Here is a 23288-nt window from a genome sequence, read left to right as displayed (position 1 = left end):
GCCGAAGGCAGGGGGGCGAGCAGGACGGCGGTGGGGGCCAGGTTGGACAGGGGTGGGGGTGGGTCCAGTAGAGTTCAGCGGCCTCGTCAACCCCGTAGGCACCGAAGTGACCGTGACCGATGCCACGGACACTCAGAGCTACCAGAAGCACAAGTCGAATGATAGCCTGCTAATCACCGTGCTGTGGCGGCGGCTATCCCTGTTCAACCGTCGGGACTCCTTGCCGTCCACTAAGAGGCTGTCAGCCCAGAGTCAAAAGGTTGGGGGCACGTTCCTGGACGCCCACTCGAGGATCCAGGAGGAGTCAGAGAAGGGGTGACCGCAGCCCTACGTTCCCTTCGCCCCAGACTCCAGAGAATAAAATTTCTAACGTGCACCCGCGCGAGCGCTTGTTCCTCGGCGGCCCGCGCTTAGGGCTCTGGGAGCTGGCCTCACTGGGGTTGCGGGCTCTTTAAGACTCCTCCCATCAGGGTGGCCCTGTCCCGGGCCTCCAGCGCCAGCCCCCTCAGGGGCGGAGTCAGGTATCGGCCTAGCCAATGGAAGGGCGAAAGCACTCTTACACTTGGGCCGAACAGTTCATCAAGCTCGCAAAGGCGTGGCGCCGAGCTGTCGTCACCAGGGGTGGGGTTACGTGTGGGTGACGTGGCGGCTTCCAATCTTTGGCCGGGATTCGGCGGCGTATGCTGTGGGAGAGGAGGCGGTGACGGCTCGGGAGACTGTGGCATTAACAACGGCGGCAGGCGGCAGTGAAGAGGTAGGATTCTCTGGAGGAGTGGGGTCTGGCCTCTGGGACAACTCCGGGAGATTGGCTCTCCGGGGGCGGAGACGAGCGGGGGAGGGGAACAGGGACGAGCCGACAAGTCTTGCCGGCTCGGCTCGGGGCCTCTCCGTCCAATCAGTAAAGGGCCTACTGAGAAAGACGTCGGTATTAGCTAATCAGTGATTGCAGTCTTCCAACAGGCGGAACTTGGTCGGGGGTGGGACTTCCTGTTTCAAATAAACACCTAAAGGTTCCCTCCTCTGCCCAGCGACTTGTGTACCCCTCTCGAAGCCCGTCACCGTTTCCCCCTTGAGGAGTTTAAGGAGCTCGCGGATACGCGAGGGCTCAGGTAGGGCCAGGGGTCGCTGCTTCAGTGAGCTAGAGCCCCAGAGACCCGGGACCTGGCTCTGCTCTGGGCCCTCGTCCCGCGCTCCGGTGACCCGAACCAAGTTGGAAGAAGAGTGTGAGAAGGGAACTACTTGAGCCAGGAGAGGCAGTGGGACCCTTTCCTCTGCGTACCGATCCCAGGATACGGGCCCCGGGCAGAAAGGGACTGGTTGGGGGGGATTGATAGGGGGTAGGCTGCTTGGGGAATGACATTCTCCTATCTACAACAGTCCGAGGTTATGCGTCTCAATGATCCCGCGGAAACGCTACGGGTCTAAGAACACGGATCAGGGTGTCTACCTGGGTCTCTCGAAGACACAAGTCCTGCCCCCTGCAACTGCTGGTAGTAGCAGCAGCAGCGACATCGCGCCTCTGCCCCCCCCAGCGGCCCTGGTCCCTCCCCCTCCCGAAACCATGTCCTGTCGGGACCGGACACAGGAATTCTTGTCTGCCTGCAAGTCCCTGCAGAGCCGTCAGGTAAGGACCTGGGGGTAGGAAAGGCCAGAGATGGAGGAACTGGGCTCTAGTACTGTTAACTGAAGAAGATGGGGGTCCCAATGGGCTCGAATGGGGCTCTGGGATCCCCTAAGCAGCAGAGAAGAGGGGGTTAACTAACTGGAGCTGGGTACCTTAGTGTTTGTGAGGAAGCCCCCTAAGAGTAGGGTTGGTGTTCTGGGAGGACTACTTCAGGGCCAAGGTGGCTGCGCTGGCTCTGATTTGGATAAGAAATGGGTTCTAAAAAGAGCCTTCAGCAAGGAGACATGAATTCTAGCTCTTGGCTAATTCTAACTCAAGTTGCTATGTGGACCTCAGTTTTTCTATTTTTAAAAGTTTTTAGATCACTGGTTTTTGTTAAAATCCCTTTGGAGTGTAGTTGTTTTTAAGGTAGATTCCTTTGTTTCAGTTCAGATTTCAAAATCCATGCAGGATCTGGGTCTCAGTACTTTTAAAGACTTTTTATGTTCAGCGCTAGTTAATGACTACTCTTTTATACAATCTCCAAAGTCTGTGTAGTTGGAGTCTTTTGAGACTAGAATAGCATCGAGTGGGTTCCAACTCAGAGACCATATAGGACAGAGGACAACTGCTCCTTCGGGTCTGAGGCTGTAAATCATCATGGGAGCAGACAGTGTCATTTCCCCCCTCCGTGGAGTGGCTGGTAGGTTTGAACCACCAACCTTGTGGTTAGCAGCCCAGCACTTAACCTGCCGTGCCACCAGGACTCCTTGATGGCAATGCTGTTTTTAAGTGCCGTCAAGTCAGTTCCAGCTTATAGCCATCCTGTCTAGGGTGGGTTTGATCCACCGATGTTGCGATTAGCAGTACAGGGCTCCTCTTATAGTGTAACACTATTTTGGTTGGTAAGTGATGTCAAATTGATTTGATTCCAACTCATAGTGACACTGTGTAGGGTTTTCTAGGAGCAGCTGGGGAGTTTGAACTGCCAACCTTGTGGTTCAGTGCATTATCCTGCAGCACCACACCAGGACTCCAGCGCACGAACTACCATTTATTTAGTATTTCTGAGGAAGATAAAAAAAGTTAGTGGAAAAGTGCAATTAAAAGATAATGGGATTTTTCCATGAATTTTTCTAAAACCTCTTTTATACCCTGTATTTAGCCAAAGTACTTCGTGGTTTCTATGTCATTTTAGCAACAACAATAGGAGGTAGGTGAGTTATTGGTCCTCATTTTGGAGAAGAGGAGATAGAGGCTCAGAATGGCTAAGTGTTCCTTGAATGCCCAGAGTTTCTCAGCTATTAAGTGGCGGAGTCAAGCTTTGAATCTAGATCTACTATTCTTTAATCTGGGCTCTGAATCGCCTGATTAAGGACTTCATTGCTAGAAAGAGTTTAGTGCTTACCATGAGGGACTGGGGAGGAGAGAACTAACGGTGTCATCTCCTGACGTTGTTTTTCAGAATGGAATTCAGGCAAACAAGCCAGCTCTGCGTGCAGCCCGGCAGCGTAGCGAATTCACCCTCATGGCCAAGTGAGTTGAGAGAAGTTGTGTGCTAGGGTGCTGTGGTGTCTGAGAAATGGGTTTGCCTTTGAAGCGCTGGCAGCTGTGCTTATGTGGAGAAGAGGCACTTTCCTGCCCTGTCTCACAGCATCCTCCTTAATGTTCATTTGCAGGCGCATCGGGAAAGACCTCAGCAACACGTTTGCCAAGCTGGAGAAGCTGACAATCTGTGAGTATTGGGGGGGCTCTCAGAGGTGGGGCAGTGAACCAACAAGGACTGAGGAGCCCTGCTCCCCGAGTCATTTTCGGACCTCACCCTTTGTGGCTGCTCATTTGTCTCTGCAGTGGCAAAGCGCAAGTCCCTCTTTGATGATAAAGGAGTGGAAATTGAAGAGCTAACGTATATCATCAAACAGGTGAGCTGCTAGCCATCCGGATCACTTCCCTCATTTTCCATTGCCATGGGAGCTCAGAGCAAGTGACTGGAGGCAGCCTCAAGCATCTTACTCATCCATAGAGCCCGTAGATGCTTCTGGATTACCTGTCATGTACAAAGAGCTAGGTACTGGTGACACAGACGTGAGGCAAGACCCCTGTCTTCAGGTTTCCTGTCAGATGAACTCTCCAGCCCCTAACCTCATACTTAACAATGTATTGGTGGCACAAAGTACAAGAAAAGATATTTCAAAAAGGTCAGTGAGACTTCCTTAGGGTTGCTGGGAAGGATTTTGTAGCAAAGATGAAATCTGAATTGCTTTCTTGTCTTGTGTAGCAGCAATGGAGGACATTGCAGGTGAGGAAACAGTCTCTGCAGAGGCATGACTTGTAAAGGGAAAGTTCAGGAATAAGACTTGCCTTGCAATCTTTGCTCAGTTGTCACCTGCTCAGGACGGCCTGCCCTGATAATGCTGTTAAATACTTCAGCGCCCCAAACTCTGACCTCCTTGCCTTGCACTATTTTCTTTCTCCATTTCTGACATCTCTATGATTATCTTACTTACTGTGTTTATTGTTTGCCTCTTTTCCCGCCAACTCATTCCAACTACCCCCAAGGAAAGACAATCAAAATGTAAGCACCATAAGAACAGAATTTCCCCCTGCTGGTTTACAGACCTATCCTAAGTGTATAGTCGAGGCTTAACATGTAGGTAATTCTGGAATACTTACTGTGTTCATGCAGTTGTGCAGATGGAACAAGGGGCTTCTGTGTGATTTAAAGTCAGGGAAGGTGTGCATCGCCACACTTACTTAATCTGTGTTGAGCAAATAGTCTGAGAAACTGGGTTCTATGAAGAAAAAGGTGGCATCAGGATGGGAAGAAACTCATCAACAACCTGCGAGATGCAGATGACACAACCTTGCTCACTGAAAGTGAGGAGGACGTGAAGCCTTTAGTGTGGTTCAGACCTCAGTGTGAAGAAAAAAAAAATTCTCACAACTAGACCAGTAGACAACATCACGATAAATGGAGAAAACACTGAAGTTTTTCTTAGATCCACAACACTCAGGGAAGCGGCACTCAAGAAATCAAATGCTATATGGCGTTGGGCAAATCTGCTGCATAAGACCTCTTTAAAGTGTTAGAATGCAAAATTACCACCTTGAGGACTAAGGTGTGCTCTGCCCAAGCCATGGTATAATCGCTTCATGTACATATGAAAACTGGACAGTGAATAAAGAAGACCAAAGAATAGTTCATGCATTTGCATTATAGTATTAGCAAAGAATTTTGATTGACTGCCTGAAGAACGAACGAATACCTCTTGGAAGAAGAACGACTAGAATGCTTCTTAGATGGCGAGACTTCCTGCCACATGCTTTGGACGTGTAATCAGGAAGGACTAGTTCCTGGGGAAGAGCATCATGCTTGATAGAGCTCAACTGGAAAGAAGTCCCTCGAGGAGATGAACTGACGCTGGCTGAAACAGTGGTAACAAAGAGCAACGATTCTGAGGATGGCACAGGGTTAGGCAGTGTTTCATTCAGTTGTACATAGCGTTGCTATGAGTGGGAACCTACCTGATAGCAGTTAGCATTAACAGTATATAGAAGGCACTGAATATTTTTTGAAAGAATGAATGGATGATAGGACGTGAGACTGGAAAAGTAGGTTGGAAGCTGGTTGTGAAGAGCACTGTAGGCTTTACTAAGGAATATGTTATGGGTACCATACCCTGAATGTCATGGGTCACAAAGCAAGCCTGTTTTGGAAGAGAGGGACATGGGTGGAACAGAGAGGCCAGGGAGGGGTTTCTGCGATCGTCCAGCATAAAGCCGATTATGGCAGAGTCCCAAAGGCAGATCCGTTTTAAGACATGCTGAGCTGGTAAAAGAGGCTTCCCCGAACTATTGAGTTGTTGTTGCATAGGCATGTAAGAACCAACCAACTTACGTTCAAATCCCACATCTACCCCTAAGGTGTGACTTTGGCTAAACTAACTACTCCGAGCGCCAGACCCTGTCTTGGTAAAAGGAGGATACTAACAATGCCGACTTAATAGGGATTCATTTGTTTATTTTCCAGCCACTCACATTATTGAGTGCCTTTTGGCTTCCTGGTGCTGGGATTCCGCAGTGAGCCAGATAGACGTGTTCCTTACCCTAGAGGAACTTTGTGATTTGGTGAAATAGATGCAGTAGGTACTACACAAGTAAACAGAGAAACAGTTCCAGATACAGACAAGGAAGAGGGAAACAAACTTGAGTGACCTGGAGTGAGGGCTCCTTTCTATTTAGGGTGGCCTGTCTGAGGAAGTGACGTAAGTGACATTTAGACCTGATTAGGAGTGGCAGGTCCACTGAGCCGGCATAGAAAGCCCAGCTGTGGTACTGACTCACTGCACAAGTTACAGGCTTTCCTCTTCTGCAGTAATAATTTTTAAAGGTTGTCTGTTTATAAACAGCCCTTTGTTGATGTCTCTGGGAAACGATGGCAAACAGTAGCTACTTTTCCTTTTCCTTGGGTAGGGTGTAGGTTCTTTGTTGGTCAGTGTACTCTGGGTCTAAGATTGGCCTTCTAAGTTCCGTGGCCATGAGCGTCGCCTCACAGCAGGGAGCTGGGCAGCGGGATAAAGGAGCTAATCAAGTCCACATTTACAATTGAGTGAGGCCATACTTCACCTCTCTCTGGCTTACTGGTGCAGGAACTGAGCTCGAGTACACCCCAGAACATTCTAGTTGGGAAATCCCAATGGGCCAGGTCCTCTGATCTGATGGAGACACTTTTGACTCTTGCAAGTAGCCTCCTTGCTGCCCCTCCTGCCCGCCCTGCTCTTGGGGCAGAGGTTAGGGCTGAGCACTCTCTGCTAGAGACTCAGTTTTTTTACTGCCTCTTCCACCAGGACATCAACAGTCTCAACAAACAAATTGCGCAGCTTCAGGATTTTGTGAGAGCCAAGGGCAGCCAGAGTGGCCGGCATTTGCAGACCCATTCCAACACCATTGTGGTCTCCTTGCAGGTGAGACCTTGGGAAAGGAGTGAGGGAGGCAGATGGGAGGAAGGTGTTCTTGTCTCTCACCGAACTCTCTTTTTTTTGTCTAGTCCAAACTGGCCTCCATGTCCAATGACTTCAAATCGGTTTTAGAAGTAAGGACAGAGGTGAGAAGAATCGTAGGAGGGGTAGGAATTGGGGGGTAAGGCCCAAGAGGGAAATAGGCAAATGGAAGGGTTCAGGCAATAGGATCACTTCAACAGGTGGCTTTCCAGAGGCCTGAGGACTTTGGCATTTCTTCCCCAACCCTAGAATCTGAAACAGCAGAAGAGCCGGCGGGAACAGTTCTCCCGAGCACCTGTGTCAGCGCTGCCCCTTGCCCGAAACCACCTGGGTAAGTCTCAGGCAGTAGGGGAGCCCTTAGGAGGTAAAGCTTCGTTATTCTGCTTGGGGCATCCTCTAAAGACAGGTGTTGGGAAGAGGATGGAGGGGTCAGGAAGTTGCTCAGTCTCTCAGACATCTCTGTAGGCCTGATCTCTCAGAGTTAAACAAGATTGCTGGGCTTTGTGAGCCACGCTTGGTCTCCCATGTTGTCACGTCTGGGAGGGAATTCAGTGTTGTTCCAGAAAAATGGTGGTAGTGGTGATTGTGTGCTTTTGAGTCAGTTCCAACCCATAGTGGCCTTGTATAGGGTTTCCGAAATTCTAAATCTTTACGAGAACAGAAAGCCGTAACTTTCTCTTGTGGAGTGGTTGGTAGATTTGAACTGCTGACTTTCCAGTTAACAGCCCAACTCTTAACCACTACACTATCAGAGCTCCTTAGGAAAATGGTGATGTCTATAAACCGACTCGATGGCACTTAACAACAACAACATTAAATTTTTACGCACTTGCTTTATTCACCTCATTCGATTTTTACAACCACCCTTTGAGGAAGCAACTATTATCCCCATTTTACAGGTGAGAAAACTGAGGCTCGCAAAGGTTAAATGACTTGTTCGGGGTCAGAAGGCTAGTCAGTGGCAGAGCTGGGACTCAAAACCAGAGAGTCTGGGCTTTGAACCTGTTTTTAACCATTAAGATGTACCCTGTCTTCTTTCTTCCTCAGGAGGTGGTGCTGTGGTTTTGGGGGCGGAGTCCTGTGCCTCTGGGGACGTGGCCATCAACATGATGGACTCTCGGACTACCCAGCAGCTACAGCTCATTGACGAGCAGGTACCCAGGCTCAACTGGGAAGAGCCATTCATCTGCCCTAAGAGGAGGGTGGCAGCTCCTCTTTCCGCCTCCATGGGCCACAAGCGAGTGAAGTGTGCCGTGGGCAGAATGGGCAGCTGGGTGGGTCCTGAAGACCCAGGCCCTCCCCGGAGAAGCTCACGGTGCTCTTGTGCTCTCTCCCTCTCCTGAAGGACTCTTACATCCAGAGTCGAGCAGACACCATGCAGAACATTGAGTCTACGATTGTTGAGCTGGGCTCCATCTTCCAGCAGCTGGCGCACATGGTTAAGGAGCAGGAGGAGACTATTCAGAGGTGAGCCACTCCACTCCCACTCCTACTCTCACTCCTTCCTCTTGCTTGTGGCTTGGCTTCCGGAAGGGCCCCACGGCCAGCTGCTCTTGCTGCTTACGTACGTTATAGCGTGCACCTGTTGCTTGTCAGGCATTGTGGTAGGTACTGGGGATGCAGCAGTGAGTAGAACAGTAGAATTTCCACTTCGAGCACTCTCTTGTATGCTTGGAATCGGGTAGGGTGGGAGGTGACAGTCACTACAAAGACTTGACAATTCATTTCTTGTGTGAGAATTACAGTGAAATGGCATATTAAGAAAGTGACTAAATAGGTGCATTAGACTGGGTGTCAGGGAAGACCACAGTGAAGAAGATATTTAAGTAGTATCTGAAGACAAGAGGGATCCAACCATGTGAAGGCAAGAGAAGAAATACTCTCAATGTAGGGACAGCTGCAGCAAAGACCCTAAGGTGGGATAATCTCACTCTATAGAAGAATCAAGAAGACAGTATGGCTAAAAAGATGTGAGCAGGAACAGAGAGGTAGAAGATGAGACAGGAAGGAGGTACGCAGGTGCCAATGCATACAAGACTTTGGAACCATCAGTGAGAAGGCCTCACTCAAACTCAAAAAGAGGCCCCTGCTACTGCAAGAGATGTTTTATCTGGTCCTCTTCCACGATACTTAGCTTCTTTGGGTTCACTTATGAGGAGACAACAGTGGATGGAAGAAGACATGAAGATACCTGCCTTTGTGATACTTAGATTTTAGTCGTGGAATAGTCCAAACAACTAAACCCACAGCCATCCAGTTGAGTTAGACTCACAACGCTGCATTGGATTTCCAAGAATGTAAATCTTCTCGGGAGCAGAAAGCCTCATCTTTCTCCCACTGAGCAGCTCCTGGGTTTGAACTGCCAAGTTTTCAGTTAGCCGTCCAGTGCTTACTCTACAGTACCACCAGGACTCCAGTAAGGGAATAGGTTAAAACTAAGCACAGTAAGTACATGGTCCAGTATGATGATGTTATTGTGTGTCAGTGGGTCGGTGTCATTGAAATGAAGCACTGCCCAGTCCTATGCCATCCTCACAGTCATTTCTGTGTTTGTTTCAGCCATTGTGACAATCCATCTGACTGAGAGTCTTCTGCTTTTTTGCTGACCCTCTCCTTTAACAAGCATGATGTCCATTAGGGACTGGTCCCTAATGGTTGCATGTCCAAAGTGCCTGAGACAGAGTCTCTTCATCCTTTCCTGACTGTGCTGCTTCCAAGACAGATTTGTTGGTCTTCTGGCAGTCGGTAGTAGCTTCAGCATTCTTTGCCAACAACAGAATTCAAATGCATCAGTTCTTCCTTACTCATTGTCCGGCTTTCACATGCACATGAGGTGATTGAAAATACCATGGCTTGGGTCACACACTCCTTTAGTCCTCAAACTGGTATCTTTGCTCTAGAACACTTTAGAGTTGTCTTTTGCAGCAGATTTGCCTAAGAGAATATGTTGTTTGATTTCTTGACTGTTGCTTCTATGAGTGCTGACTATGAATCTAAGTAAAATGAAGTCTTGGACAACTCTCATCTATTCTCCGTTAATTAAGATATTATTTATTGGATCAATTGTAAGGATTTTTGTTTTCTTTACATTGAGGTGCAATCCATACTGAAGGCTGTAGCCAATGATCTCATCAGTAATTTTCGGTCTCCTCATTAACATGTGAAAATTGAACAGTGAGCAACGAAGACAGTAGAAGAATCGATGCATTTTTTTTTTAACTTTTTATTGTGAATTGAGTGAAGGTTTACAGAGCAGATCATCAGTTTTAACATTTAACAAATCATGTACTTTGTTTCATTTCAATGATTACAATCCTTGCCATCAATTCACAGTATTTACCTCTAGTTCCTTTAGCTCTTACCTCCTCCCTGTGTTGCCGCTGCCTTTATCCTTCCGCCAGCCTTCCTCTTCTTGTATATTGTCTTCCCCATCACCCAAGTTAACACACGTCTACCCGCTAGCCAGTGAGTCAGTAATTGTCACTTCCCTTCTAGCCTTGGTAACCATCAGAGAATATTTCTTTCACCATGAAAAACCTTTTCGTGACTTTTTACAATAGTGGTCTCATCAAAATATTTATCCCTTTGTGATTGACTGTTTGATTAGGCATAGAGAGATGTACAGCCTTGGACACCCTGTACAGGGTCACTATGCGTCAGACTGACCTGACAGCACACAGCAGCAACACTGTCCTCCAGGTGCATCTGTGTTTCTCATATTCGCTGTTACTCTTCAATGGTGCAAGGTATTCCACTGTGTGTAGGTGTCAAAGTTTGGTCAACCATTCTTCTAGTGATGGGCATTTAAGCTGTCTTCTTTTTCTATTGTGAATAGTGCTTGCAGTGACCATGGATGTGCATATATCTACTTGTGTGTCACAGCTCCTAGTTCTTGATGGAGTACATCAAGTAGAGGAATTGCCAGGTCTGGTGGTATCTCTAGTTTCCACTTTTGAGAAAGTACCGTACTGGTTTTCACAGTGGTTGCACCATTTACAATCCAACTAGCAGTACAGGAGGGTCTCAGACTCCATATCCTCGCCACCATTTGTTGTTTTCTGTTTTTGTTTGTTTTTTGTTTTTTAACTTTGCTGTTAACCCTGGGGTAAGGTGATACTTCATTGTTTTTTTCTTGGCCTCTCTACAATGGCTAACGATTGTGTACATTTCCTCATGTCCTCTTTGGTGTATTGTCTGTTCATGTCCTCTGCCTGTTTTTTAATTTGACTATTTTCTTGTTGAGGTGGTGAAGTGTTCTATTTTAAAGAGAAGTCCCATGTTAAAAAATTCATTCCCTACATTTCCTCCCACCGTTTTGGTGACATCTTTTGGTGTACCTACGTGTCTGAGTTTAGCAGGTCCCTGTGTGTGTGCTCTCAGTTATGTTTGGTAGTATATTTATGTCATGTATCAGAGCCCCTTAGTTTGCCCCTATGTTTTCAGCGATGATCTTTGTAGTTCTAGATTTTACGTTTAGGTTTTTAATCTCTTTCGTTATTTTAACTCTTATGGATCTCTTTTCATTCCATGTAAAGTTAAGGATTGGTTTTCCTATTTTTATAAATACGACTTGGGTTGTATTGAATCTCTATGTATTATATAGATAACTACAAAGGAGCCCTGGTTTAGGGGTTGGGCTGCTAACTTCAAGGTTGTGGTTTAAACCCGTAAGCCACTCTATAGAAGAAAGATGAAACTGTGTGATACCATAAAAAAATTAAGTCTTGGAAGCCTATGTAGGGTTGATGTGAGTCTCAGTTGACACAAGGACCATGGGTTTTGGTTTTGGTTTTTATACAGCTACAGTCCTGGTGTGGCACTAAAGCAATAGACTGCAAGGTCGAATTGATCCATAAAGTCAGTGGTTCAAATCCACCAACTGCTCCTCAGAAACCCTATACAGGGTCACTATGGTTTGGAACTGACTTCACCGCACTTAACACCAGCTGTAATCAAAACAGCCTGGTGGTAGTATAACTATTAATAGACACATAGATCAGTGCATTAGAATTGAGAGTCCAGGGATGATCCCAAACATGCCTGATCAACTGATTTTTAGAAGAGTGGTAAGTCCATTCAATGGCGCAGGAAGAGTTTCTTCAATAAATGGTGCTGTGAACATTGGATTTCCACATGCAGAACAGTGAAACCGGATCCATGCCGCACTCTATACACAAAAACAAATTCAAAATGGATTAAGGAAGGACTTAACATGTGCAAGCTGAAATCATACAGTTCTTACACAAACAAGTCATGCCTGCTTTCAACAATGGATTTATCTAATAAAAGCACAGATAGTAAAAGACAAATGAATGGGAGCTCATAAATATTTAAGAAGTTTTCTTCATTGAAAGACTACCAAAAAAATGAAAAGGCAACCTATCAACTGGGAGAATGTTTTCAGAAACCATATAGCAACAAGAGTTTAATAACAGATCTATGGATATAAAACTTCAGTGACAGTAATAACCCATTTGTAATAGGGGCAAAGAACTGGGACAGTCATTTCACCAAAGAGGACATTTAAATAGCTGCCAAACATAGGAGAAGATGCTCAGTTTCATTATCTGTTAGATGCAAATCAAACCCACAATGAGATACCGTTGCAGTCCCACAAGGATGTCTGACATTGGAACAAAACAAAACATTGGTGAGGATGTGGAGAAATTGGAAGCCTGATCTATTGATGGTGGGAATACAGAATGGTCCAGACATTGTAGGAATCTGTGGCAGTTCCATTAATAACTAAAAACAGAGCTAACATAACCCAACAATTCACTGCTAGGCATATCCCAAAAGATGTGAAAGCAGAAACTCAGATTGCACCAAGGTTCACTATAGCCAAAAGATAGGTAACAATCTAAATGCCTGCCAACCAGATAAATGGATATGCCACATATGGTACAAACATATGATGAACTATTACTCAGCCAATAGAGTAAATGAAGTTATGATACATGTTATATAGCATGAGTGGAACTTGGAGACATTGTGCTGAGCAAAGTAAACCAATCACAAAACAGACAAATAATTGTGTGACCTCACATAGAAAGAAAAGCCAAATGTATAGAAAGCAAAGATTATCAGTGATTACTAGGGGTGGGAGGGGGAGGGGGAAAAACAGTTAACAGAGATGGGAGAATTGCATTGATTAAAGGTAGGGCTTAATCTGACCCTTAACACCATAACTGTTCTTTAGCTCCATTAATAAGTGCCTGGAGTCTTGGTTGGCACTGCAGGATAAGCAGTTCAAACCCACGAGCCACTCCCCGGAAACTCTGTATAGAGTCTTGAGTCGGACCAACTTGAGGGCACCCTACTCCAACAATAAACTTCTCCCTGAAGGTGCTCAGCTTTCTAGCTCTGTGGGTCAGTGAACCTAGCTCTGCTGATAGGTGCCAGGAGACACTCCACTCTGCCAGCAAGCCTCCAGCCCAGAGCTGCTCTGCTAACTTGCTTCATGGGCAGGGAAGTCCACCATGCTGTCTACTGCTGCCTCTGCTGCTGCGAGTTCTCTGCCCTGCTTCTCACCATCTCCAGTGGTACAGTACTTTCTCTCTTTCTTCCTGGGTCTAGGAAATTCTTAGTGCAGAATCCTGGGTCCAAAGGATGTGTTCCCCTGCTAACTCTACTTTTCTTGGTGGTAGGTAGTTCTCCTTTCTGCTCTGAGGTTGACTATCTTTTCAGCTTCTTCTTGTTGTTAAGTGCCATCAAGTCGATTCTGACCCGTGGTGACCCTGTCTAGGGTTTCCAAGGAGCAGCTGGTGAGCTTGAACCACCAACCTTGCAGTTCAAAGGACTTTGCTTTTTAGCTAGCTGGTGGTGGTTCTGAGCCGAGGAGTCGGTTCCGACTTATAGTGACCCTGTACAGGGTTTCGAGGCTGTACATCTTTAAGGGAGCAGAAAGCCTCGTCTTTCTCCTGCGGAGCAGCTGGTAGTTTCGAAAAGCTGACCTTGCAGTTTGCAGCCCGATTCGTAACCACTACGCTACCAGAACTCCTAAGCTTAGTGGATGGCAAAACCAGTCGCTTCATGGTTCCATATACCTTATTTGCATGGTCCCACCAACAAGGGTGCCATGTACTGACTTGTGTTATCAGCAGGCTGTTTAATCCCTTGATGAGCCACAAGCACCTTATTTGCACAATCCCACCCAGTTGTTTGGTGGGAGTTATAAGATCATGTCCAGGAAAGCTATATAAAACAAATCCATTTTACCACTTAAAAATATATACAATTACAGTGAAATTCTTTTAAGGATGCTGTGGCTGCAGGTGTGCAAACCAAGCATTGTTGAGATTTGATTCCTTAGTTTGGAGATTTTGGGGTCATGATTTCATGGGGCATCTTAGTTAATTGGCCTGACATGTTTAGTGTTTCTGTTCTTCTAGTCAGTGCATAGTGCCTGGAGTCTTAAAAGCTTGCAAGTGACCATTCAAGGCAGAACAATTGAGCTCAGTTCACCCAGAGCAACAGAGGGAGAGAGGGAGAAGGAGAATCAGGAGTAAGAAGAGGGTATGAAATGAGACCAGAACTGAATGCTACCTGGTTACCATTAATGAACATTTTGATCACAGATGCCATAGAAGAATTCTGATCAAAATGGGAGACATGACATGGGACAGAATTTCAGATTCTCATGGCCTTTAACTTAGTGAAGTCCTGAAGGGTGGATGAAACCCTGAAACTGTCCTGAGGTAGTTTTCAAACCTTAAGCCAAAAATATACCTTGAAATCTTCTTAAAACTGGGTAATCGTTGATCTTAACTTATAAAATGGTCAGCCATGAGCATTGTACTCTTTTAAGAAGTGTTCCTATGGGATCCAATTGACAACAGCAACTCAGAAGATGAGGTAGGGACCTAAGGGGTCAGTAAGGTTATGTTAATGAGGTAGCTGTAGCTCCGACAGACGAGGGTGAGAATGCTTACACTATTCAGAGAATGTAACCAGTGCCCCTAAACTGTAGTTGATATACTTGGTCCTTGGCACTTGGTAATTGGTACTCACATGGTTTGCTGTGTTTAGTCTCAACAACAAGATAAGCAAACAAAATGACAGTGTATTGGGCATATATCTGTTGCAAAAGACCTCTTTGAAGTGTTAAAAAGCAAAGAAGTCACTCTAAGGACTAAGGTGTTCCTGATTCATTTCATGGTATTTTCATTTGTCTCATAATGTAGGTGAAAGTCAGACAGTAAGTTGGATTGAAGAATTGATGCATTTGAGTTATGATGTAGGCATAATATACTGACCAAACCACGGGCATAGGCTGCCAAAAGAAGTTCATGCAGAATGTTCTTTCAAAGGAAGGATGGTACAACCTATCAGGAGGGACCAGTCCCTGGGGGACGTCATGCTCAGTACAGTAGGTGGTCAACAACAACAACAAAATATCTCCCAAAAGATGGATGGGCACAGTGACTGCCACAGTGGGCTCAGTCCTAGCAACAGTTGTGAGAAAGGCACAGGGCTGGGCAGTGTTCATTTTGTTGTACATAGGCTGACTTAGAACTGACTCATTGCCAACTAACAAGAGAAGACAGGTCTGAGCTGGAGGTATAAATGTGGGTGGAGTTAGACTTTGAGACTTGGTATCTTAGTTACCAGATCTGTTATAAAGACCATAGCGAGTGGCTTTAAGAAATAGAAATGTATTTTCTCATAGTAATGGAGGTTAAAAAGTCCAAATTGGGGCTTGGTGGTAGAGTCCATCTTTGTTGGTAGCCCCCCAAGTTGTCTTTGGTTCCTTGACTTGTAGACTGTCCTCACATGGTGTCTATCCTGTCTTCCTCTGTTGTCTGGTTTGTCTCTATGTCTGTGTTGCTCCTTTTATAACTCAGAAGCAGTTAGATTTAGGTTATAACCTACACTGGGTGACTTCAATAGATGGTTGGCACACTGGAAAGCTACTGTATTACGGTGTACATTGATTACCCCCACAGGTAGAGAAGTTGGGATTCCAACACTCATTTTGTAGGGACACAGTGTAATCGTAGCACTGGGGAAGGGATTGAATATGAAGCAGCAGAGCAACCATTGAGTCCCAAGGCAGCTTTCGGATTGAAGTCTCAGTGCTAGGTGGGTGGAAGCTGAGAAGGCGCACAGCTGATGACGAAGGGAGGGAGGAAACTAGTGACTATGCTGCCATAAGAGCCAAGGGAAGAAAATGTGTCCTGAAAAGATTGTTGCATGTTTTGCTGATAGGCCAAGCAAGATGGGAGCTGAGCAGTGCAGTGGAGTGTGTTCACCAACATTTCATGTAATAGTTGATAAGGTTGGGTGTGTGGTTAGGTGCCGCCGAATTGGTCCCGACTCACAGCAACCCTCTGCACAACAGAATGGAACACTGCCTGGTCCTGTGCCAACCTCATAGTTGATGCCACATTTGAGCCCATTGCTGCTGCCACTGCCAATCCATCTTGTTGGGGTCTTGCTCTTTCTTGCTGACTCTCCACATTACCAAGCATGATGTCTTCCAGTGACTAGTCCCTCCTGATAATATGTCCAAAGTATAGGAGACGAAGTTTGGCCATCCTGGCTACTAAGGAGCATTCTGGCTGTACTTCTTCCAACACAGATTTTGTTTGTTCTTCTGGCAGCCCATGGTGCTTTTAATATTTTTCACCAATGCCATAACTCAAAAGCGTCAGTTTTTCTACAGTCCACCTTTCACATGTATATGAGGCAATCGCAATTACCATGGCTTGTCTTCAGAGTGACAGCTTTGCTCTTTAGCACTTTAAAGATGTTGGGTTTAGGAATACCATTGTAACATTTGCTTCTTTCTGTTTGATCCTTCTGTTTTTGTTTTTGTTTGTTTCTGTTCCTCCCCTGCTTTTTTTATTTAAAGACTAAAAAAATAATTTTGAATCTTGTTTATCTGTTGGTATTTTAGCTATAGGTCATTGCTTTTTTTAATGGTGCTCTTGTAGCACTGTGGATTAATGTGCTGGACTGCAAAGTCAGTTTGAACTGCAAGGTCAGTGGTTCAAGCTCACCAACTGCTTCTCAGAAACCCTATACAAGGTCGTGATGAGTTTGAACCAACTTGATGGCACTTAACAACAACAGAGATTACAATATATGTCATAAACTTGTGCAGTCTACTTAAAGTTCAAATTGGACCACTTCATCTAAAATGAAAAACCCTTCAGCCCGTTCCTCCATCCTTCATGATTGTCCTACTGGTTGGAGTGGTGCTGTAGGATAAGCACTGGTGCAAACCACAAAGTCGGCAGTTCAAACCCATCAGTAGCTACTCAGAAACCTTATACAGGATCATGATGAGTCAGCACCAACTCAGTGGCATTTAAAAACAACAACTTTGTGTTACTAGGTGCTGTCCAGTTGGCAATGACTCATGGTGAATTTACGCATTATAAAAAGAATATTTACACAGAGTCTCTTAAGGGGGCTTGGTGCTGTGGTGGGTTAAGCATTGGAATGATAACAATAAGATCTGAGATTCAAAGCCACAGACTGTCACAGGAAGCAGCTGTGGCTGTCTACAGCCATACAGATGTACAGTCTACAGCATCCTAGGGATTATCTCTGCTCTGCCCTGGAGGGATACTTTGAGCCTGTGTCAACTCTGGCCCTTCGTAGAAAAGTGATGTCTGTACTATAGTTTATTAAGTGTGTGCAGTAGCGTTATGGAGAAGTATGCAATATCGTGAGAATGACCAGAAAGAACGTGACACACAGCCTTCTGAAATGAGCATGCGCTGTCGGACAATGGCACCCATAAACTTGCTCGATGCAGGTTCCCCACAAACCTTCAGTTTGTAAGGAAACAAAACATAACACGACACAGTGACGCACAGTAAAGCAAAGTCCAGTAAAGTGCAGTGTTGTTAACCAAAGTCCATAGCTCACGTTGGCGTCCATGGCTTGTGCTGTACAGCCATGACGGTTTCAACAAATGTTTAACATCATGTGCGCACTGTGACAGCGTCATGCGAGCACGTTTCTCTGCCCTAGGAATGCCCTGGCCTCCACCTGCTCATCCCCGCCACTCCTCTGAGCCATCACTTAGGTGTTTCGTCACATCCACAGTCTCACTGGATGTGTTTTCTGTAGAGAGAGCTCTTTACACCGGCATGAGCTGCCCACCCCTTCACAAGGTGACTGAGCGCCCTCATTATTTTCACTGTGTTCAGTCAACAGCTGATACAACAGCTGCTGCCAGTGGTGCTAAAGGAGATTGGTGGTGGTTTTTAATTCTTCCTTGTTTTTGAGATCACTGTGGACTGAAGATTTTCATGTTTCTTGCATTATGTTATCGTCAGTTAGGGTACTGATTCTTTCCAGTGCTGATTATTTCTTTCAGGTTTATTCAGTGGGAGCCAAGAGTTGTTGTTAGTTTGTTTTAAGGGACGAGAGAAAACATAAGTAAGTTTGCATGCTGGTGAGCATGTTCCAGCGGAGAAACAAGAATGGGACTAGGTCAGAGGGGAGCATTCCCGGAGAGACAGTGTCCGGAGAAAGGGGGTGTGTGTGTGTGTGGCTTCACCCGGAGGCCAGTCAGCTCTTTGTTGGTAATGGGGGAGGTGGCACGTTGTGGCTGCTCACGCACAGATGCTGGCTGTGGCATACACAAGGGAACTTCAGAGAGTTCGTGGGAGAATGCCTATCTTGTCATTCCATTTTCCCACGAGCGTTTTGAAGCCCTCTTTGTATTAGATTGCACCCTGTTCATCCCTGAGGGCTGCACAGTCCCTTTTCTTGTCAATGCTTCCTTGTCCCCTGGTTCAGTAATTGTTGGGGACAGCAGGGTGAAGGCAGTTCTGCTGTGGAGCTCAGCCGAGTAGTGTCGTTGTTAAGAGTGATCGAGTTGTTCCCAGTCATAGCGACCCTGGATAGCTTTTCTGAGGAGCAGCTGGTGGTTTTGAACCACCAACCTTTCGATCAGCAGCCCAGTGCTTATCCTGCAGCGCCACACCACCATTTATATCCTCATGACTGGTACCTTCCCACTTGGAAGTTATTTATATCTTCCCTGTTCAGTGTGCTCAGGGCAGGAAGAGAGGGATGAGGGAACTCAAAGTAGGCACCTCTCCTAGGCAGGGGCTGTGAGACAAGGAGGGGAGGGAGTGGGCCACCCAGGTGGGAAAACCAGTACAGAAGTAAGATGGAGTGGGTGGAGTCAAAATGCTGAGCTCTTCAGTGGCTGGGGGCCTGGTGAGGGCTAGAGCTGGATTGGGGCGGGGTCAGGTCACAGGGCACTTGTGCCACCAGAGGAAGTTTGGACCCAAGAGGAAGTGGATTAGAGTTGTGGTTGGTTCTGGCCATGCTGAGTGCCAGGCTGCCTTTAGATAAAGGGTCCGATGCCCAGAGGAGAAGGCTGACCTGGAGAGAGGACTTGAGAGTCAGTGGCCTTCTGGGGACACCATGGGCACAGAGGAGAGCACTCAGGGTCAGTGGAGAAAGTAAGAAACAGGACAGGACAGATTCCCATTGCATACCAGTGTTCATGCAGAGTAGGGCAGGACCTGTCCAAGGAGAGTGAGGAGGCAGCTGCAGGAAGAGAAGGGCGTGATGGCCTCTCAGAAGCTGGGGTGGAAGGACGAGTGGTCAATGCCCAGTCCATGTGAGGAAGCAAGTGGGAAGGGAGGATTGTAAGGTGCTAATTGGGTCCGGAGTCCTGTTGTGGCGCTGTGGGTTGATGCACCAGACTGCAGAGCCATTTGAATTGCAAGGTCGGTAGTTCAAGCTCAGCAGCTGCTCCTCAGAAACCCTATACAGGGTTGCTATGGGTCGGAACCAACTCAACGGCACTTGACAACAACAACAACAACAACAATTGGGTTCAGGGCTCGGATTAACTGGATCAGTGCCAGCAGTTTCAGAAGCAATTTTATAGCAGGTGGAAGCATAAAAATTGTGGGTAGAAGAAATATTTGAAAGCATCGGACACTTTGAAAGGATGAACATTTAAAACTAGACGTGGACTTTCTTAGCTTTGCTTCCGGGGTCTGGGTTTGTGTATCCGCTTTGGAAAGTACGGCTTCAACCAGTGAACCCTTCACTGTGTGGATTCTCGAGAACTGGAATCTTTGAGATCTTCAACAGGTGATTCTTATTTTCTTCTAAGTTGCGAAAACTGTTGATGTAGTCTTAGCCAATTCTCTTTTCCCCCCTAATTTTTAAATGTAAAATTTCAAACTTCAGAACAGTTGAAAGACCAGCATGATGAACACCTATGTTCCCTTCACCTAAACTCAGCCTCTGTTACCACTGTTCCCGGTCTCATTACCTGAATCATTTGAAAATGCAAACATCGTGACTTTTTTATCCCTTTTTCAGCATGCATCCGCTAAGAATACATTGCCCTGAACAGCCACAATACCATTCTTATACCAATCTCAGTTTCCTAGATATGCTGTAAGAAGCTACCACAAATGGAGTGACATAAAACTATAGAAATTTAGCAGCAGCCAGAAGTCTGAAATCAGGGTGTCAGCAGGGCGGTGCTCACTGCAAAGATCCTTGGTCGCCTCTTCCTAGCTTCTGTGGTTCCTGGCAATTGTTCATGTTCCTTGGCTTGTGAGTGCCTCACTCTACTCCGTGTTTCATGGCCGTCTTCCCTCTGTGTCTGTCTCGTCTCTTCTTTTTATAGGGACAGCCAGCTATGGTGCTGGAGGATCAGCACGCAATTGCTAACTGCAGGTTTGGTGGTTCAAACCCACAAGCCACTCCTCAGAAACCTTATACAGACTTGATGGCACGTAACAACAACTTCTGCAAAATGACTTTATTTTAACAGCATCTTCAAAGACTTTGTTTCCAAACACAGTCATATCAATAAGTACCAGAGGTTAGGACTCGAACATCTATTTTGAGGGTGCATAATTCAACCCTTACACATACCTAAAAAATGAATGTTTCCGCAACACTATTTAGTACTCACTTGATAGCCAAATCTCTTTAATAATTGTTCTAAAAAAATTTTCTTAGCTTTTTAAAATTCAATTTACAGACCTACCAGGATCCACACATTGCATTTGGTTGTTATTTCCCTTTGGTCTGCCTTTTGTGGGGGAAGTTCCTTATTTTCCTCAGTAACCTCTCAAGAGATTGCTCATCCTTTGAGAATGTCTCCATACATAAGAACTGCTACGTGCAGGGGTGCTGTGAGTCAGAAGCAGCTCGATGGTACTTTAACAGCAGCGATCCTGACAGGAGGAGACTGCCAGGTGCTTCTCCCAGGGAGCTGGCTGAGTTCAGACCGCCAGCATTATGGTTAGTAGCTAGCTGAGTGCTTAACTGTTGCACCATCAAGACTCCTGTCCTACGGATTGTTGTTGTTAAGTGCCATCGGGTCCATTCCAACTCATGACAACCCTGTATAGGGTTTCCAAAGGAGCAGCTGGTGGATTTGAACTATTGACCTTTAAGACTTTAACAACTGGAGAGCTGGGGTATTGTGTTATTATCATCTTACAGCTGAAAGAAACTAGAGGTTTAAAGTTAAATGTCTGACTTCAGGTCATAAGCTAATGAAGTAGCAGAACCCGTTCTCACACTAGAGCCAAGACTCAGTTATAGAGCCTCTAGGAGCCTTTCTGCATCCACTATACCAGGGGACTTCAAGAAGGTCATGGAAAAATTCCATTTCTATTCAATGTACAATTCCATTTTTCCTTGAACTTTTTGAAGTCCCCTTATATGTACAAAATAAATATACTGGGTTATAGGAGTCCAGGTGTGGCTCTGTAGGATAAGCACTAGACCGCAAGGTTGGTTTGAACTGTAAAGGTCAGCAGTTCAAACTCAGCAGACCCTCTTTGAAAACCCTGTATAGAGTCACTATGAGTGGGAACCAACCCGACGGCACTTAACAACCTTGTATAGAAACCCTTATCCCCTCCATGTTGTGACCGTCTTTCCATGCCCTTAAAAATACACCTTAAAAGCGTTTTTGTTGTTGAGACTATATGCTCAAGTCAGTTTCTGCAGGTGTCATGGAGTGTCACTGATGACATTCTTCTAGTCATGCAGTGATTTCTTCCTCATAAACTTTTTGCCCCTAAAGTCTCTATCATCTAGTTTTTCAGGTTACTGTTGGCACTTTGCTCTCCTAGTTCTTGAACGAGTATAACGCTCAAGGCAGGCCTTCTCACCAATGAGGCTCAACTATGGTTCCGTTTTAAGAAGATTTCAGGGGGTATTTTTGGTTTAAGCTTTAAAGGGTACTTCAGAGCAGTAGTTTCAGGGGTTCATCACCTTTCATAGGTCCAGAAAGTCTGGAGTCAATGAGAATTTGAAATTCTGTTCTTCATATCCTCCCCCCCTTTCATCCTGATTGTTGCATGGAATTTTCCATTATATTTGATCAAAATACCCATTCATGTAGCTGGGCCCCATTTAGCTTTTCTGGTCTCGTGGCAGAGTAGGCAGGCAGTTGCTCATGGGGCAGTTTGCCACGCAGTCCAGATCTACCTCCTATCCAGACTCTCCTTCTGTTGCTCCAGGTGAGTAAGACCCACGGTTGTGCCTTGAGTGGCCATTTGCAGGTGTTTAAGACCACCCCAGGCACTGTGCAACAAACAGCACTAAACACGTTTTTAGGCCAGTTACTGGCATGCCCCATGAAGCCAGAACCCTAAACCTCCAAATCCCTCCCATAGGGTGCTTGGTTGTATATAAGCAGCCTCACCAACCACCCTTTCGTGGTTGGTGTAAATGTATCTATCATACAACTTTGCCAATTCAGTATTTTAACAGGTGTATTATAACTTATTGACAACAGTTACAATAACCAGCAATACAATCCTACCCTTCCTGAATACGACTCCCCGACACACACACACACACACACCCGCCGCTCCCTCACGCCCCTGGTACCCAATGATCAACTTGGTGTCTACCCATTTAACAGCCGTATTTCCTGTGTTTCCTTCCCTCCCGGCCTGTCCCAGGATCGACGAGAATGTGCTAGGAGCCCAGCTGGATGTTGAGGCCGCCCATTCAGAGATCCTCAAATATTTCCAATCCGTCACCTCCAACCGGTGGCTCATGGTCAAAATCTTCCTCATCCTCATTGTCTTCTTCATCATCTTCGTGGTCTTCCTTGCCTGAACCCTCTCCATGCTGAAGCACTTCATGGGGGCTTGGAGCCCTCCTGGGAAGGCAGGCAACCCAGGCCACCGACCACTGAGCCTTTGCAGGGTGCTGAGAAGCGCCCTGTTTCCCTGGAACTGCTAAGAATGGCCAATGCCCCTGCTCCCCCCACTCCCCACTTATTGCCTTTGGCCACCCTGCCCTTCCTCACCACCCTCGGCCCATGAAACACACATGGTTCTGGATTTGGACTCTGCTGTGAAATGACTGGAAGAAGGGAGCAGAGGCCAGCCAGGGGCCAGTAGGAGAGGCCTCTCCACTAGGAGTTTTTAGAAATCCTCCCTAGCCTCTCCCAAAGGAAACTCTGGCAGCAAGGGGACATGATGCCCTTCCCCACCTTCCTGAGAGTGAGGTGAGGAAAAGAGACTGCCCCAGGGACCAACTTTCCCATCTGGGTTAGAACTTGACTGCTCTCTCTTTCCTCTCTTCACCATGGGAGGCGGAGGGCCCTAAGCCCCTCTGCTACCTACACACCTCCCAGCACTGGCTGCCGGTGACTCTCAATCTGCCAAATACACTGCAGCCCATTTTCTCCCAATTACAGCAAGACTGTCAGCCTC

At 46.3% G+C, this 23288-nt stretch overlaps 1 protein-coding gene across 1 annotated transcript; it reads left to right on the top strand.

Moving 5' to 3' along the window:
- The first annotated feature begins 618 nt into the window (after nt 1–618).
- STX5 (syntaxin 5) lies at nt 619–23288 on the top strand. Its single transcript, XM_006875026.1, has 11 exons — nt 619–754; nt 1378–1624; nt 3069–3139; nt 3283–3338; nt 3455–3525; nt 6451–6567; nt 6651–6707; nt 6853–6934; nt 7651–7757; nt 7949–8070; nt 22527–23288. The coding sequence occupies exons 2-11, from the start codon at nt 1397–1399 to the stop codon at nt 22684–22686; spliced, it is 1071 nt and encodes a 356-aa protein (XP_006875088.1). The 5' UTR covers nt 619–754; nt 1378–1396; the 3' UTR covers nt 22687–23288.

Source organism: Chrysochloris asiatica, unplaced genomic scaffold (assembly GCF_000296735.1).
Source record: "Chrysochloris asiatica unplaced genomic scaffold, ChrAsi1.0 scaffold00310, whole genome shotgun sequence".
Classification (NCBI taxonomy): domain Eukaryota; kingdom Metazoa; phylum Chordata; class Mammalia; order Afrosoricida; family Chrysochloridae; genus Chrysochloris; species Chrysochloris asiatica.
The sequence above is the reverse complement of the archived record's forward strand: the minus strand, read 5'-3'. Positions and strand labels throughout refer to the sequence as shown.